Raw genomic sequence first — 13,544 nt, forward strand, 5'->3', positions numbered from 1 at the left:
CTTTTGAAAGGACAGATAAATTATTTATCCCAATCCCTCAAATCCCTGTGAGTTCTCTCTTGTTCCTTCCTGCTCTGGAAAGGTCTGTGTGGTTTTTCCCCATCCTGTATAGCCCCGTGTCTTCAGAAGACGCTCCCCAGAACTTAAATTGTGACCAGGACAAAGCTGAGAGCTGTTCATCATCCTGGGCCTGCTATTAAAAGTTTCCCTCCTCTATATTTTTTTTTCCATATTTCCTGTTTAACATGCAACATGAGAACAAAATAATTTTATGGCTGTGAGTTCATATCTAAGTCTCCTCACGTTCTGAAGTCTCTTACGCTGGCACTTTGCAGTTCAGTAGAGTCGTAGGAGGACGGTTTGTTCATGTGTTTGCAGGGATTTGAAGATACAATATTTGACATCCGTGTACTTTTAAGACCAAATCAAATTACATAATAAAATCAATGTTTGCTAAAGCATATGAACATAGCATCTTGCCTTTGTGGTCAGTCAGTCACTGTTTTCAACATGAATAGATGCAAAAATTCCATTCTGATGCAATTTTGACTTGTTTCTTAGCTTTGAAAATAATAACCAGTGTTTACTCTGTGGTGGTCGGAATTATTTTCTAAGACTTTCTTTCGCATTTTCAGTTATTGACTATCTCTGCTGCTTTGGGAACAAAGATAACCGTGGTCGTTAGGGACCTGTCCCAAACTCGTCGCTGTTGGGAAATGGAGCGCTTAGGATGCATCGCGGTTGCAGATTTGAGAATGGAGATGATGGAAAAGGAGGATGTACTTGGTGGTTTTTTTCCAGATAGCAGTTTATGGTTACAGCTTTACCAGAGAGAAGACAGCCCTCAGCACCGACAGTTGGCGTTCCTGAACCGAGAGAGGAGTGGTCAGGAAAACTGTTTCTTATTTATGTTTTTATGTTTTGATTAAAACATGCTATAGCAACTTTTGTACCATATGGCATTACTTCATTATATTTACACTTGGGAAGATAGTTATTTTGTAACTTGAAATAAAACCTCTTCGCAAGCTGAAGTAAAACAGCCCAGGGAACGGCTTCTGGATTCCCTGGGTCTCAGTCGAGGGCCACGAACAAAGGTCTGTCCTGGTGGGACTTACGTCTGTCTGAAGATGTTTTATCCCATTCCAGCTGTTTCTGAAAAATCAGTCACATTGTTGCTAATGCCACATGATCTCATCCAACTAGAAACCGGTTGGTTCTGGGAGCAGCCAAGTTGCATCCTTAGTTGATGCGTTATCAGTTTTTGCAAGGACACTTGGTTTTGAACTTGGTTTGCACGCGGTTTTCCTCCCCCCTCCTAGGGAGATGATGTAGGTAAGAGAAAGATGATTTAATTTTTATTTTCTATTGACTTTTTGTCTGTGTTTTTTTTTTTTGTACATTATGTCATAGCATGTGAGAATGTAACAACATTTCTGAAAAGATTAACAGTAGATATACAATAGTAGAACCTTGCAATTTGGATAATCACTGTGATAATTTGGATTCTAAGACATTGTATGGTGTGCAGAATTATATTCAGGACCAAACATGAGGTTTTTGGCATCTCCGGTTCAAGACTGCTCTGCTGTAGCTGGGATAGTAGACTGTTCTTACTGTTTATAAAGCATTGATAGTCTTAGTGTCTCTGGTTCACTAGCCTGCCCGCACTCCTTCCCATGGATGTCTCTCAATCTGTGTCAGATTCTAAGCTGCTGAGCTCGGGGTCCGTAACCGCGGCCATGGCCTGGAAGAGGGCGCATCCTGCTCAGCAGAACGTGGAATCAGCCTCAGGGTTTGGCTTCTAAATATTTATTCAAGAAGCACAGATGTTCTCTTAGTGTCAAGATATTCAAACTGGCAGAAATAACTGACTGGGAGATGAGTACACAGCACACAGTTGTTATGGAAATGAATAGGTGGGTCTGTTTTTAAAAAGAAATAAATAAAGCTTCTGATCCAAAACTTCTGTCCAAGAAAACTGAAATGCTGACAGTCTTCCTTGGGTGTGACTTCATGAAACAGCTTCATCTGACCTAACAGTTTATAGCTATTAGGAGGAGGAAAATCAGCCTTTCCCTGTTCTGGCCCTGTTGGTACCCGTGCGCTTCCCAGGAGAGCTCAAAAGGCCCAGGTGTTATTGCTGCTTTTATTTGTGACCCCAAGAAGGACCCATGGACCTGAAAGCTCTGCTGCTGTTGTTTGGTTTTCTTCCCCCCCATCAGTTACATAATTTGGCCTAATAAACCGTCATTATTAACCCCAAATTTGCTTTACATTTTGCGGTTGGAGAGGGTGGTTGGGAGGACAAAGTGGCATTTGGCCAGTGTAACGTGTGAGATGAGCTACAGAGGCAAAATTGCCGTTACTTTTTAATAGAACAGAATTGTCTTCTTGCCCATATCTAAGCTCCTATAGATATCAAAGCACACAGCAAAAGATTACAAAATACTGTCCTCTCTGAGGATAAATATTATGGAGCTACTCATGCAATATAAATGTTATTATAATAAAATTTAATCCAAACAGAAAACAGAGCACCGCTGCGATACCTTGGTAAACACTTTACGTTAGAGACAATCATTTCTTACAAAGACGTTTGTTACTTGGTTCTCCGGTCAGCGGGAGCGCTCGGGAGAGAAACTCCTGCTCCCACCCCGCCTGGGACTTAAACAGAAGTATTGTAATTACACGGAGTGTTGCTGTCCCCATGCAGATGCTTGTTAGAGGGTGTCCGTTGAGGGCACAGCACTTTCTGGGGTCATCAGAAGTTAAATGGATGAGCAAAATGAAGACAGCCAAACAAAAGAACTTGGCAGATTGTTTAATCCGTTTGTCTCCCAGTGCAGAATTGTTGCACAGCCTGCGTTTCTATGAGGAAACGTCAAGAACGTACGCACGTCTCCGAAGGGCTCAGACTGCTTTGCAGCTTGGATGTGCTTATACAGTGAAATGTTCTTGATGATCTGGATGAGAATCCTGTGTCTCCATCAGTTCCACAGGCATGTACTTCAGTGTAAAGGTGGTCCTGTGAAACAGCCAGCACTCCTGCTATGGATTCACTGCATTTGACAAAACTCAGGGGCATCTTGGCTGCACATCCAAAGCACAGCCCGTGGTAACAGTGAGGAGACAAAACTTCCTCCTGCCCTCGTTACTCCATCAGCTGCACCAATGAGGGCCACGTGAAAGGTAATCTTCAAATGGAGAATTGAAACGAACAAGGAATTGGGGCTGAGTTTTGTAATGTCAGACGCTCCCCAGAGATGGGTTTCTTTGTTCTGCGCTGATCTTTCCAGGATTAGGACTCTACCTGGAAAAATTACAGCTGTGGTTTTTGAGAGGACATTGTTAACGGTAATCATTTATCCTGTAATCATATTTTTATTGGAGTTTCTTGGCACCGATGTGCTTAATCCGAGTGGTCTTTTTCTAATATTTATTACCTAGAGAATTGTAACTCTCATTACTGTGTGTTCAATCCAGTGTTTGCAATGAGGAAATTGCGGTTCCAGGAGCAGCTGGGGAACTGCCTGGGAAACACCTTTATCCAGCAGCTCCTGTGCTTTCCAGCTACTCGCCCATCGCCCGGGGTCTGTGCAGGCAGATCCGAGTGTGCAGTGTCAGCTCGGATGACCGCTTCCAAAGTCTGCTTGCTGTTGGTCGCATGTGTTCTCGGGGTTGATGCTTGAGGTTGGTTTGGTTGGTTGGTTTGTTTTGGTTTTGGTTCTGCAATTAAACCTTCCTCATGATGACGCTGAGGAGATGCTGGCTTACGGTGAGCAGAGGCTGCGGGGGTTGTTAAAAGTAAAAGTACCCTTTGCACACTTTTAGCTGAAATTGTACAGGAGATGATGGTCTTCTGCAACACAGTTACATTAAATCCTTTACTCCCTCCATAAACCTGGAGTAACTTGGACAGCAGAGCTGCTCTACTCAGGATAACTCAGAGACATAAGTTGATATTCTTATAGCAACTCATCTGTTTTGAAAACACAGCAATGGACTGTTTATTATTCTTCATGTGATTTTCTTGAAATCAGCTGAGAATATGGCATATCTGAAGATGATAGTGATAATATACTTGGTTTTGTTGGCTTTTTCTGTTTTTTAAGCATTACACCTATTCTTAAAATGTTGGTTTGTTACTGGAAACTTGTCACATATTTCACCAAGAAGGTATCTGCGTGCATAAGGGTACATTTCTAAGTCATCAGAATGGACAGAACAAAAGGAAAAGCTCCCATAAATACGAATCACAGGAGAACTACAGTCAGTGTTTCTCCTTTAGCTTTGCTAGTTGTAATTAAGAATATAAAAAATTAAGCTTGAGTTGTTGCAGCTAAGGCCAGGCTGGTTCTGAGGCAGCCCCGTCAACACCAAGGCAGGGCCGCTGTACCCTGGCCGAGGCCGGAAAGGCAGAGCAGACACTTGTTCAGAGTCCTGTCTTTGTCAAGAACGCTTAGTAAAGCTGCAGTTCACTGGCCTGACTAATGGAGAGGTGACAGAACCCCTCTCTCTGCATATTCTTGAAGTGTCTGAAGCAAAGCTCGTTATTTCGATCTCCAGAGCGGTGCACTCCCACCCTGGTGAAGTGCTCGCGGTGCTGTGGAGCGTGTGAGAGGATTAGAACGCCTGGAGGACGAGCCCCGGGGGCATCTGTCCACCTCATTTCAGTGATGTTTTAAAACGGTGTTAGCATACACCTTCGTGAACAAACATACACCTTCGTGAACAAACATACACCGATGGCATTTGAGATCAAGGCTTCTTGGGCTTAAATGGTTACACGGCAGCTGCAGCGTTTTATACAACCTGTGCATTGGTGTTTTGATGTGCTCGAGGGGTGAGGAGAAACGGTCCAACGTTGCCGGGTGGTGCTCAGAGGTTTGTCCTCTGGACATCACACTGCAGAACTGCAAACGTGAATGCACATCCGTGTGAATGACAGAATTGTTCATAGCTTCAGAAATGCTCAGGTACGACAGGTAGTCTTCAGATAGAATGCTGTGTTCTTTGCGTATTTTTTGAAGTGGGCAGGAAGGGGGCTGCAGCAAAAGCGGATCTGTCCTAACAGGCATCTCCAGTGCTGGGGAGCAGGAGGTGCCGGGGGAGGCGGTACCGCACATGTCACTAAAACAATCAAATGTCTTGTTTTCTTCTGGAATTGTTGAACATCCAGAAGTACTGATAACTCCATTCTAGGGGTTTTCCAGGAATTGCAGGGTTAGGAAACTAGTGATTTTTTTGTTTTATGAGCAGACCGCTACAGAAACCTGAGAGTCCTGTGTAACAGCATCTCTGGCTCTGCTGCACTTGCTCCTGCAAATGCCCAGGAGAATAAGTGAGAGACCTTATGATGTTTGGGATGTTGGTGAAGTTACCAGATAGGACTGTGTCTGCCGTTTGACTAAGCTTGTTCTAAAGACATCGGTATCTGATTAACAACCTTTATCAAAAGAAATGCTTGTAAAGCAACATCCATCATCCAGTCTGCCTTTAAAAGCAGTTCATTCTTTCGAACTCCGTAAAGTTATTCTTGGTTGTGCTGCTTCCCTTTGGCTGAAAATACCCTTCCCTCCTCCCCCATCCAGCTTCCTCCTGGGTTTCCTTTGCCTCGTCTCCCATATACTCTTTTTGTCAGACGGACCCCATGTTGCAGACAGGGCCCCCCATGCTTCCTCTCTCTTTTCAGGAACTTTTCCCAGCCGTTGTGGAAGGTGGACGTCGAACAGAACCCGTCTGCGCGCACAGACCCTGAAATGCCCCGTGAGACCTTAGGCAGAGGGTTTGTTTCCACTTTCTCAGCTTGGTACAATGAGGGGTGCGGGCAGGGGACCTCCTTGACTGAACAATAGCAAAACATGTAGAACTTCACAAACACGAGAAACGAACTGCTGCTTGCCAGGCAGGAAAAAGCAACAATATGGGTGGAGAAAAGGGAAGAAAAAAAATAAGCAATGCTGTATGTTGTGGCAGCATAACGTGGTGGTAGAACCATTAAGATCATCGAGTCCAGCCATAGCGATGCTGATATTGATGTGTGATCCCGATGCACGACGCAGCGTTCGTCCCCTGATGGGCAGGAGCGCGGCACAGCCTGCAGATCCCACCGTGGGGCTGCGTTTGGGGCACGGCTGCGGTGCCTTTGGCTCTGCTGCTGTTTGCCCCGAGCTCCTGCGCTGAAAACCCCAACAGCGCCTGAGCTGCAGTTCCCGCTGCGGAACGACCACAAGCGCCGCGTTACCTTTTCCGTTTGTCATCTATGGGTTTCGCGATAAAGCAGCAAAGCCCCGGTTGTTCCGCGCTGCGGGCGGGGGCGCGGAGCCCAGAGCCCCGGAGCCCCAGAGCCCCGGCCCCGCCCGGGGGCGGCGCGGCCGCGGGGAGCGCTGGCGGGGCCGGGGCAGGACCGGGGGCAGGACCGGGGGCAGGACCGGGGCAGGACCGCGCCGTCCCAGCGCTGCCCAGGGCCGGGGAGGGGCCGCTCGGCTTTGTGTCCGCGTCCTGCGCTGGGTCAGTCAGTTGTGAGCCCGAAACGGCCGGTCCCGCAGCCGCGATGGTGGCCAAGGACTACCCGTTCTACCTGTCCGTCAAGAGGGCGAATTGCACCTTGGACGTGCAGACTGTGAGCAGCCCCGCTAAAGAGACGGAGGTACTCGATCTACTTGTGATATTTTGCTTTATAGTGTGGTCTGTATCGCTTTGAAAATAGGCTTACGCGTGTAGATACCTGGTTTGCTCAGGCATCCCTTGCTGCCATCGCTACATGTGGAACATTCAGCTGGCACAAGGCACGGAACAGAGAATCTCAATTTTTTGTCATTTGGCATTTTAAGGAATTAAAATTAATCTTTTAAGTAGCTAATAGAGAAATATGTGATTTAGATATGTAGTTTAAAGTTATTTATATGTATTGTATTCCAGGGCTAACCATTACTTATAAATTGTTAAACTTAGGCAGGAGCTGGTTATGTGCTTTGGTGGGGGGAGGAAATGTGGAGAACGGTGTCTTTCAGCGTAATCTCTTTTCCTCATCGGTAACAAACCAAGAAATTAATATGATCACACAGTTAACTGAAAACTCTGCCCTATCAGCAGGCTGACTGTTTCTTAAAAGGCATGAAATCCTTTAAAGTGACATTACAAATCTTACTCATTCACCCAAAGTCAACACATTCATTTGCAAAATTCTCAAAAATGGTGAAACTCTGCAGGAGTGATATTTATGGAAGACTCAAATGTTTGATGCTTTAGGTTGGTGTTGCTTTGTGTGCTTGTTTGGAAACAGTGACCTTAAGGATTGTGTCTGGCTGCCCCGCAGGAAGGAGAACATTTCTCTCTGCAAGTTTTTATCGCTTAAATATATACAGGTTCTTCATTAGTCTTGTTTGCTGAGGAACTTGAGGGCAACTTTAAATTGGGTCCATTTAATACAGCTACATCAAAGATTCATTAGCTCCAGCAGTTGAATAGATCTAAAGCAAAAGGAACATAATCTAAGTTACGATTTAATCATGATGCTTAAGCTAAGAACTAATAAGGTGCTGCCCTCTTGCTTTTCAGTGTACTTTTACATAAGGGGATTAAATTATTGTAGTTAACAAAAGTGGAATTTGTTTCAACAGTGTGTTTTGAAAACGGACGCCCTGAGTGTGTGTGTACGTACACGTCTGTGGAAAACACGAGTTGTTCAGCACCAAGTGGTTTTCTTAAGGGTACTCGTTTTACTAACTATATTATTAAAGAAATATGTTTTTAACCTTTACTCCATGAAGGGTTTTTTTGAATGAATAGAATTGCCAAGTCTGAAGAGCTGGAGTGTTGCTCTTACAGTTGGGAAGCGCAGCTTAATTGTAGTCAAATTTCAAAGAAAAGGCCTCAACGAGAGCTTAGAGCAGGAGGAAGTATCTCATAGCAGAGGTGATCAATCAAAATTACAATGTGCAAACAGTTGCTTTGGATTTATAATCCTTCGGTTGGTGTTTTGTACAAGTAAGAAAGTGCCCCCTCTGCTTTCAGGCTGTTTCCTGGGAGTCTGCTGGACCAGCATTCTGAAAAAGGAACCTTTAAACGTTCTCCTGTCTGTCGTAGGGGGGTATGAAAGGACCACCTGCCCCTCCAAATGTTTGGTTAGGGAAGCAGAAACCAAACCAGTCTTTGGGAAAGACATTGTAAAATAGACACCTGCAGGCTGTTCCTTTGAAATCTGGCAAGATGGTGAGGGGAAAATCCATGTTTCTTCTGAAACTCTCATAGTAAGCTGTTCTTCCACCCTTTAGTTTTGCGAATCTAAATAAAGCTCTTGGGCGCCTTCTACCCGCACTTTGTGTTACTCCAGCAGAAAGCAAACCTGGTGGATGGGGTTGGGAATTTGGGGCTTTGAAAACCCGAGTTTCATTGTATTGTGAACTGGGTTGACTTATTTAATAACTAGTTCATAAATGTTGATACGTGTGGAGTATAGATGGTGTATTTTGGTTTTGAATTAGAGCTCATGATAATAAAATACTCCCTCCGACCGTACTAAACAATAATCTCTAAGGGGTTTTTATTTTGAACAAAGTATAGTCTGGAAGATCAAGTACAGTAGGACTCACATGGGATGAAATTCAGCCAAAAACTTGAGCATATACTGAACTGTTGAAATTTTCCCCGATTTCCAGCTGGGTCCCTGGATAACAAGCTGAAGCTTATGGGCAGCAGGTTAGTTCTTCCCTGTTGTTGGGCTTCACGTGGAGCCTGCAGAGCCGCACTGGAAAACCAGGGGTGGTTTTAGGAACAACTGAGCGGCACAAAAGAGAACGGAAGTTTTCTGCTCACAGTTCTTTCTTTAAGCCCCAGTAACGCAGTCACAAAACAATGACAAATAAAACATCTGAAACGTACATGAACAATGGAAATCTGCATTCTGAGGAAAGGCCAGTGTACCTCTAATCCAAGTACTATTTACATAATTCTTTCTAAATGCAGTTCAAACGAAACAAAACAATGTCTGGGGAATGAGATAATATAGGAAATACTACAAGGCTCCACATAAAATACAGTAAAAAAATTTTAGTTGTAAATAGTACAGAGGTTTGGGCTCTTTCCAGGTTTTTCATAACACAAAAATAGAGACAGTTAAACTTGAAATTTCCTTGCTCTGAGGTATAAAAAAACCCCCATCTTTCCCAATACAGTGTATATATATCTATAGACCATTTGCTGTGTTCCACTGGTTGAAGCAGCTCCCTTGTCACCCCTCTAAAGAGCAGCGAGCGCGGCAGAGCCAGCGGGGGGCAGCGGATGAGAAGAGCTCTCACGGTCACAGGACGAGGTTGAGAGGTTGAGAGGTTGAGAGGTCTGGAGTCCTGGGCAGACACGGATTCCTCAGAGGGAGGAGGTGCTGTCCCGCTCCACGGGATCTAATACAGAGTTCAGGCTCTAAAAACCACAACAGCGGCACAGAATTGCTTTGTGTCTCCAGCACGTTGTGTGACAGCTCAACATCTCTTAGGCTGCAGAAAGCTTAGACCTCGCAATCGGGGCTCTTGCCAGTCTCGTCTCATTCTGTCTCCTGACCCCCTCACTGTTGGGATGTGCAGGAGGTCTGGGCTGCCTTGTGCTCAGGACCGTGTTTAATTCAGCAGGAAAACCAACCTGCAGAACCCTCAGGCCTCTGGGTCGTGCACATCATCCACATGAGAACAAGGCCTGGCAGGGGGAGAGATAAACTGCAAGTCATGAGTTTTCTTTGATCTTCCTAAATGCATGTATTTAGTTTTTAAAGCAATATTAGCAAGCTGCAGTTTTTTTGCTGTATTTCAGGTAAGTTCATGTACAATGCAGCTGTGGTGAGCTAAACATGGGAACATCAAACCCCCGCGCTTGGAGCTGCCGATCTGTTCTGCTTCATGGCAGGTTCAAACAAACAGCTCAGCTTTGCTTTTCCGTTCAGTAACTGGCCGTACCATGTCTGCTGCTTAATTGGCAGCTCAGCCTTATAGCAGGTTTGTTCCAGAATGGAAAAGGTCTTTCTTAGGTAGACTGTACAAGCAGCTTCTCATGAGAGGAAATGCAGAATTTAATCAACTCTACATCAGTTGTCTGGGTTGATCAGAGTTTCTGTTACTTGTGTTAATAATCCACCTCAGCGTGAGGTTTTTCTGTTAATTGGTGTTCATTTCCTAGCTGCCGCTAGACATATTGATTTGTGGGTGTCGCAGACGATCAGTCGAGGTGGCTGGATGACACTTGTCCTTGTGCTGCTGACGCTTGGTGGGTCTGTCCTGCCCATGGCAGGTGGCACCTGGGTCCCCTGGGCTGGGACCTGTCTGGGCGAGGAGCCCGACTTCGGGGGACACGTGTTGCAAACCTCAGCCCATCTTCAGCTGAGGACACTTCACCACTTCTCTATCCGGCTTTTCACTGTGCCCCCGCTGGTTTCAGGTCCTCTTCTTTAGACCACTGTGATTAAACCAAAATATCTCTGGATTTTGCTTTATTTGCTTGCAGAGTCTGGCAGGGGAGGGATAACAAACCTGCTCCCATCAGAGAGCGCAGGGGGTGGACGGAGCCTTGTGGATTTGAAGCAAGGTTGTATCATTGAGACACATAATTTATTGGCTGATCAAGTTGTCTTTATGTATCAATTTACTTAATAAATTCCTCTTGTGATGCTGGCAGTTTTACTGGTGGGATGTCTATAGGTTTTAGGCTGGATTTTGTGGATGATTCCAGGTACCTTTGTGCAACACCAAACTAGACGTAGAACTGCTTTAGAGTCACTCGCTCTGCTCTTCCGACCATCAGCCTCAGCTCGAGGACAGTGAGTGTTCTAGAGTTTCCCACTTGGAATATTTCTATGATACTCTGAAGCAAATGCAGATTCAAGACTTTATAAAAATATAGTCTCTATTAGCGCCACTAACAACTGAGAATGTGGTTCTTACATTAGATTTGCTTCCCTCTGAAGGTGCAAAAAGCCCGGCCTTCCCAGCTCCATTTATTTTTAGGTTGTTTGCTGCATTAAGAGAATCCACTGTGACATAGGTTGTTTTTCTATTTTAACTTTTTTTCCCCTCTATCCTGCTGAAGGTTAAATGCTGATAAAATGCTGATAAAATGCTGATAAAATCCTGTGGAACAGCTCTTGAATGTGTATTTTATTTTTTTTATTAAACTCCAGGTTTTGGGGGCATTTATTAGACCTGTTTAATCTTAGGCCAATTTAACTAGTAGCAGACTAATAAAAATAATAATGTTGGGCTTCCTGCCATGACAAATGTTGACTTACCCTTATAAAGTTGACTAAAAACTAATAACCTTCCAAGTATAGGAGTATGGAAATGGAGCCAGGTACATGAAAACTGGAGCAGAGTGGTTCTGGTTTAGTTTGCTGCCATTGCTTGTGGATTATATTGAAACAAAGGTCATGGTACTGTTCCAGTTTATAGTATCTTCCCTTTATTACATTGCTAACTCTTTTGAGACTAATTTTAATTAAAACATTTTGCACTAACATATGCTCCCATAGCACAGAGTGAATGCTTTGGGTGTCTATTTATCTTTGCTCACAAATAGGAAGTGTAGCAGACAGGGTAAAAAAATAACCAGCATCTTTTGTATAAAATGTCAAGAAAGTTAGCAACTCCAAATGCAGAACTGCCACAGGACTTGTTGGACTCCAGCAAGTGAGGATGTTCTTAACAAGCGTTGCCAGTTTCAGCGGTTTTGCATGTGGATTAGGTTAGTTTGCTTTTGAAGGTAAATGGGATAAGTTCTAATAATCCAAAATGCTTGTTTCCTGGACTGGTTTTCACAGAGCACTTATTCCTGGGTTGCCTTGAAAATCTCTGTGAGTTCCTTTTGTTGAGTTTGTTTTTGAATACAATCAGCCAACTGAACCCGACGTGCTCGCAGTGGTGCTGCCCTGGGCCGGACACACACGCGTAACGACCCCTCAGGGAAGGGTTTTCCCTTGTTTTCAAACTCCGCACCGGTTCTGCGCCGCGGGGACGGTGGTTGCAGTCGCTGATAAGAGGTGGGAGAGTCACATGGAAAAACAATCATCGCAGCGGCGACCACGCGTTTGCTTTGGCTGTTGAGTGGGAGGAAATCGGTGGCTAAGCCGGTCGGGAGCACCAAGTGGAAGAACTTAGAAGTGAAGCAAATGGAGATGTTTTCTATGGCGCTGTGACCGCTGCTCAGGGCTCTTCGGTCTGTGTTATCCAGGTCACTGGTTCTGCTGGGCTGCGGGCAATACACAGGGAGCCCGGCCTCCTTCTTTTGTTCCCTTTCCTTCTGTTCATCAGAAAACTAAAACCAATCTTTTGCTTGAGTAATTTATCCATCAAAGTGCACTAATTAAGCTGTGGGTGGCCTTGTTGGGTGACAATGTATAGAAAACTGATCGATACTATTAAATGGATTTAACTCACTCTGACACTGCTTTCAACTTTGGGAAAATTCCGTTCCTTACATCTGCTAGTAAAAGAATTATTTTGTGGATGAACGGTTCTCTTATGTGTGTAGTGTGATGGTGGATGCAATATATCCAGTTATTAGGTGCCGGTTTCACTAATGCAGAAATAAAAATAGCATCAACTTAGCTGTCAGTACATTGGAATTAATGTAAGTGCGTAGTTCTTCAGAGGATCTTTGGCTTTCCCGTGCGGCCGTGGCTGTGGAACGCTCGGCTGGCCCAGCAGTGGCTGCTGGCTGCTGAGATTCGGGCTTTTCAATGGTAACCCGTGTGTGATGCGCAAGGTCTCTCTTTGCCAAGCTGTTGTCATTTTGAAACGACTGTATCACAGTTTTAAAACCAGCAGCTCATTCAGTTGTGTAAGGCAAAGAGACTTAAATTGTAGTCAAGATTTTCCAAGGAAGAAGCGATCTGGAGCACTGTGTCCTTTGTGCCGAATTACAAGAATGCTGAGGCAAAGCATCTTCCAGGCTTTGTATCTATAGTTTCCTGTCTTAAATCGGTGATCATCCGTGATTGTGCCACTGTGATTAATCTTTCTTCCTATGGATTTGCCAGACAAGCACATGATAAATAAGCACTCAGAAGGGCACAGGAGTTGTTTGAAACATCCACTCTGTGGTTTCCAGAACCATCCAGATTTTGGCCCCAGATTTGCTTGTTTTCTCAGTTTGTTACAGCTTCTGGAGTTCTCCTGGAGGCTGCACAGATACACAGTACTTCGAGCTTTAAATTTTGCTCTCTGAATTCAAGTGTTACCCAAGTCATCTTGAGTTCAGCTATGCAGCTCCCTCCAAAAGCCATCTGCTCTTTGTTCCAGCCCAGCCAGGTATTAATTTGACTTCACTTGACTGTTCAGCCTTTGAAGTTCCTGTACTCATGTTTCCCTCAGCTTTATTTAGCCTTATATCAAATTTAAATCCCTGTCAGATTAACGTTACTTGTTCACATATACCAGCTCCACATTTTGGAAACTCTGCCAAAGCGCAGTCTGGATATTTTGGATTTGGTTTTAACTTTCAGAGTTGTTTCACCGAGCCTTCGTGACTGTGAAATGCAGTCTAACATTTTGTTTTATTTC

The 13,544-nt window shown here is 44.5% G+C and overlaps 1 protein-coding gene across 4 annotated transcripts in view; it reads left to right on the plus strand.

Annotated features, from left to right (window-relative positions):
* ARHGEF3 (Rho guanine nucleotide exchange factor 3) overlaps positions 1 to 13,544 on the plus strand; it is an 84,662-nt gene that overhangs the window by 54,472 nt on the left and 16,646 nt on the right. The window contains exon 1 of one of the 4 annotated variants that reach the window (XM_082059715.1): positions 6,472 to 6,652. The exons of the other annotated variants lie outside the window; for them this stretch is intronic. Coding sequence (XP_081915841.1) covers positions 6,557 to 6,652 — 96 coding nt within the window. The 5' untranslated portion in view covers positions 6,472 to 6,556. Of the gene's footprint in view, positions 1 to 6,471; positions 6,653 to 13,544 lie in introns of those variants that run through there. 4 annotated transcript variants of the gene reach the window in all.

This window comes from Streptopelia decaocto (assembly GCF_964273445.1).
Source record: "Streptopelia decaocto genome assembly, chromosome: 8".
Classification (NCBI taxonomy): Eukaryota; Metazoa; Chordata; class Aves; order Columbiformes; family Columbidae; genus Streptopelia; species Streptopelia decaocto.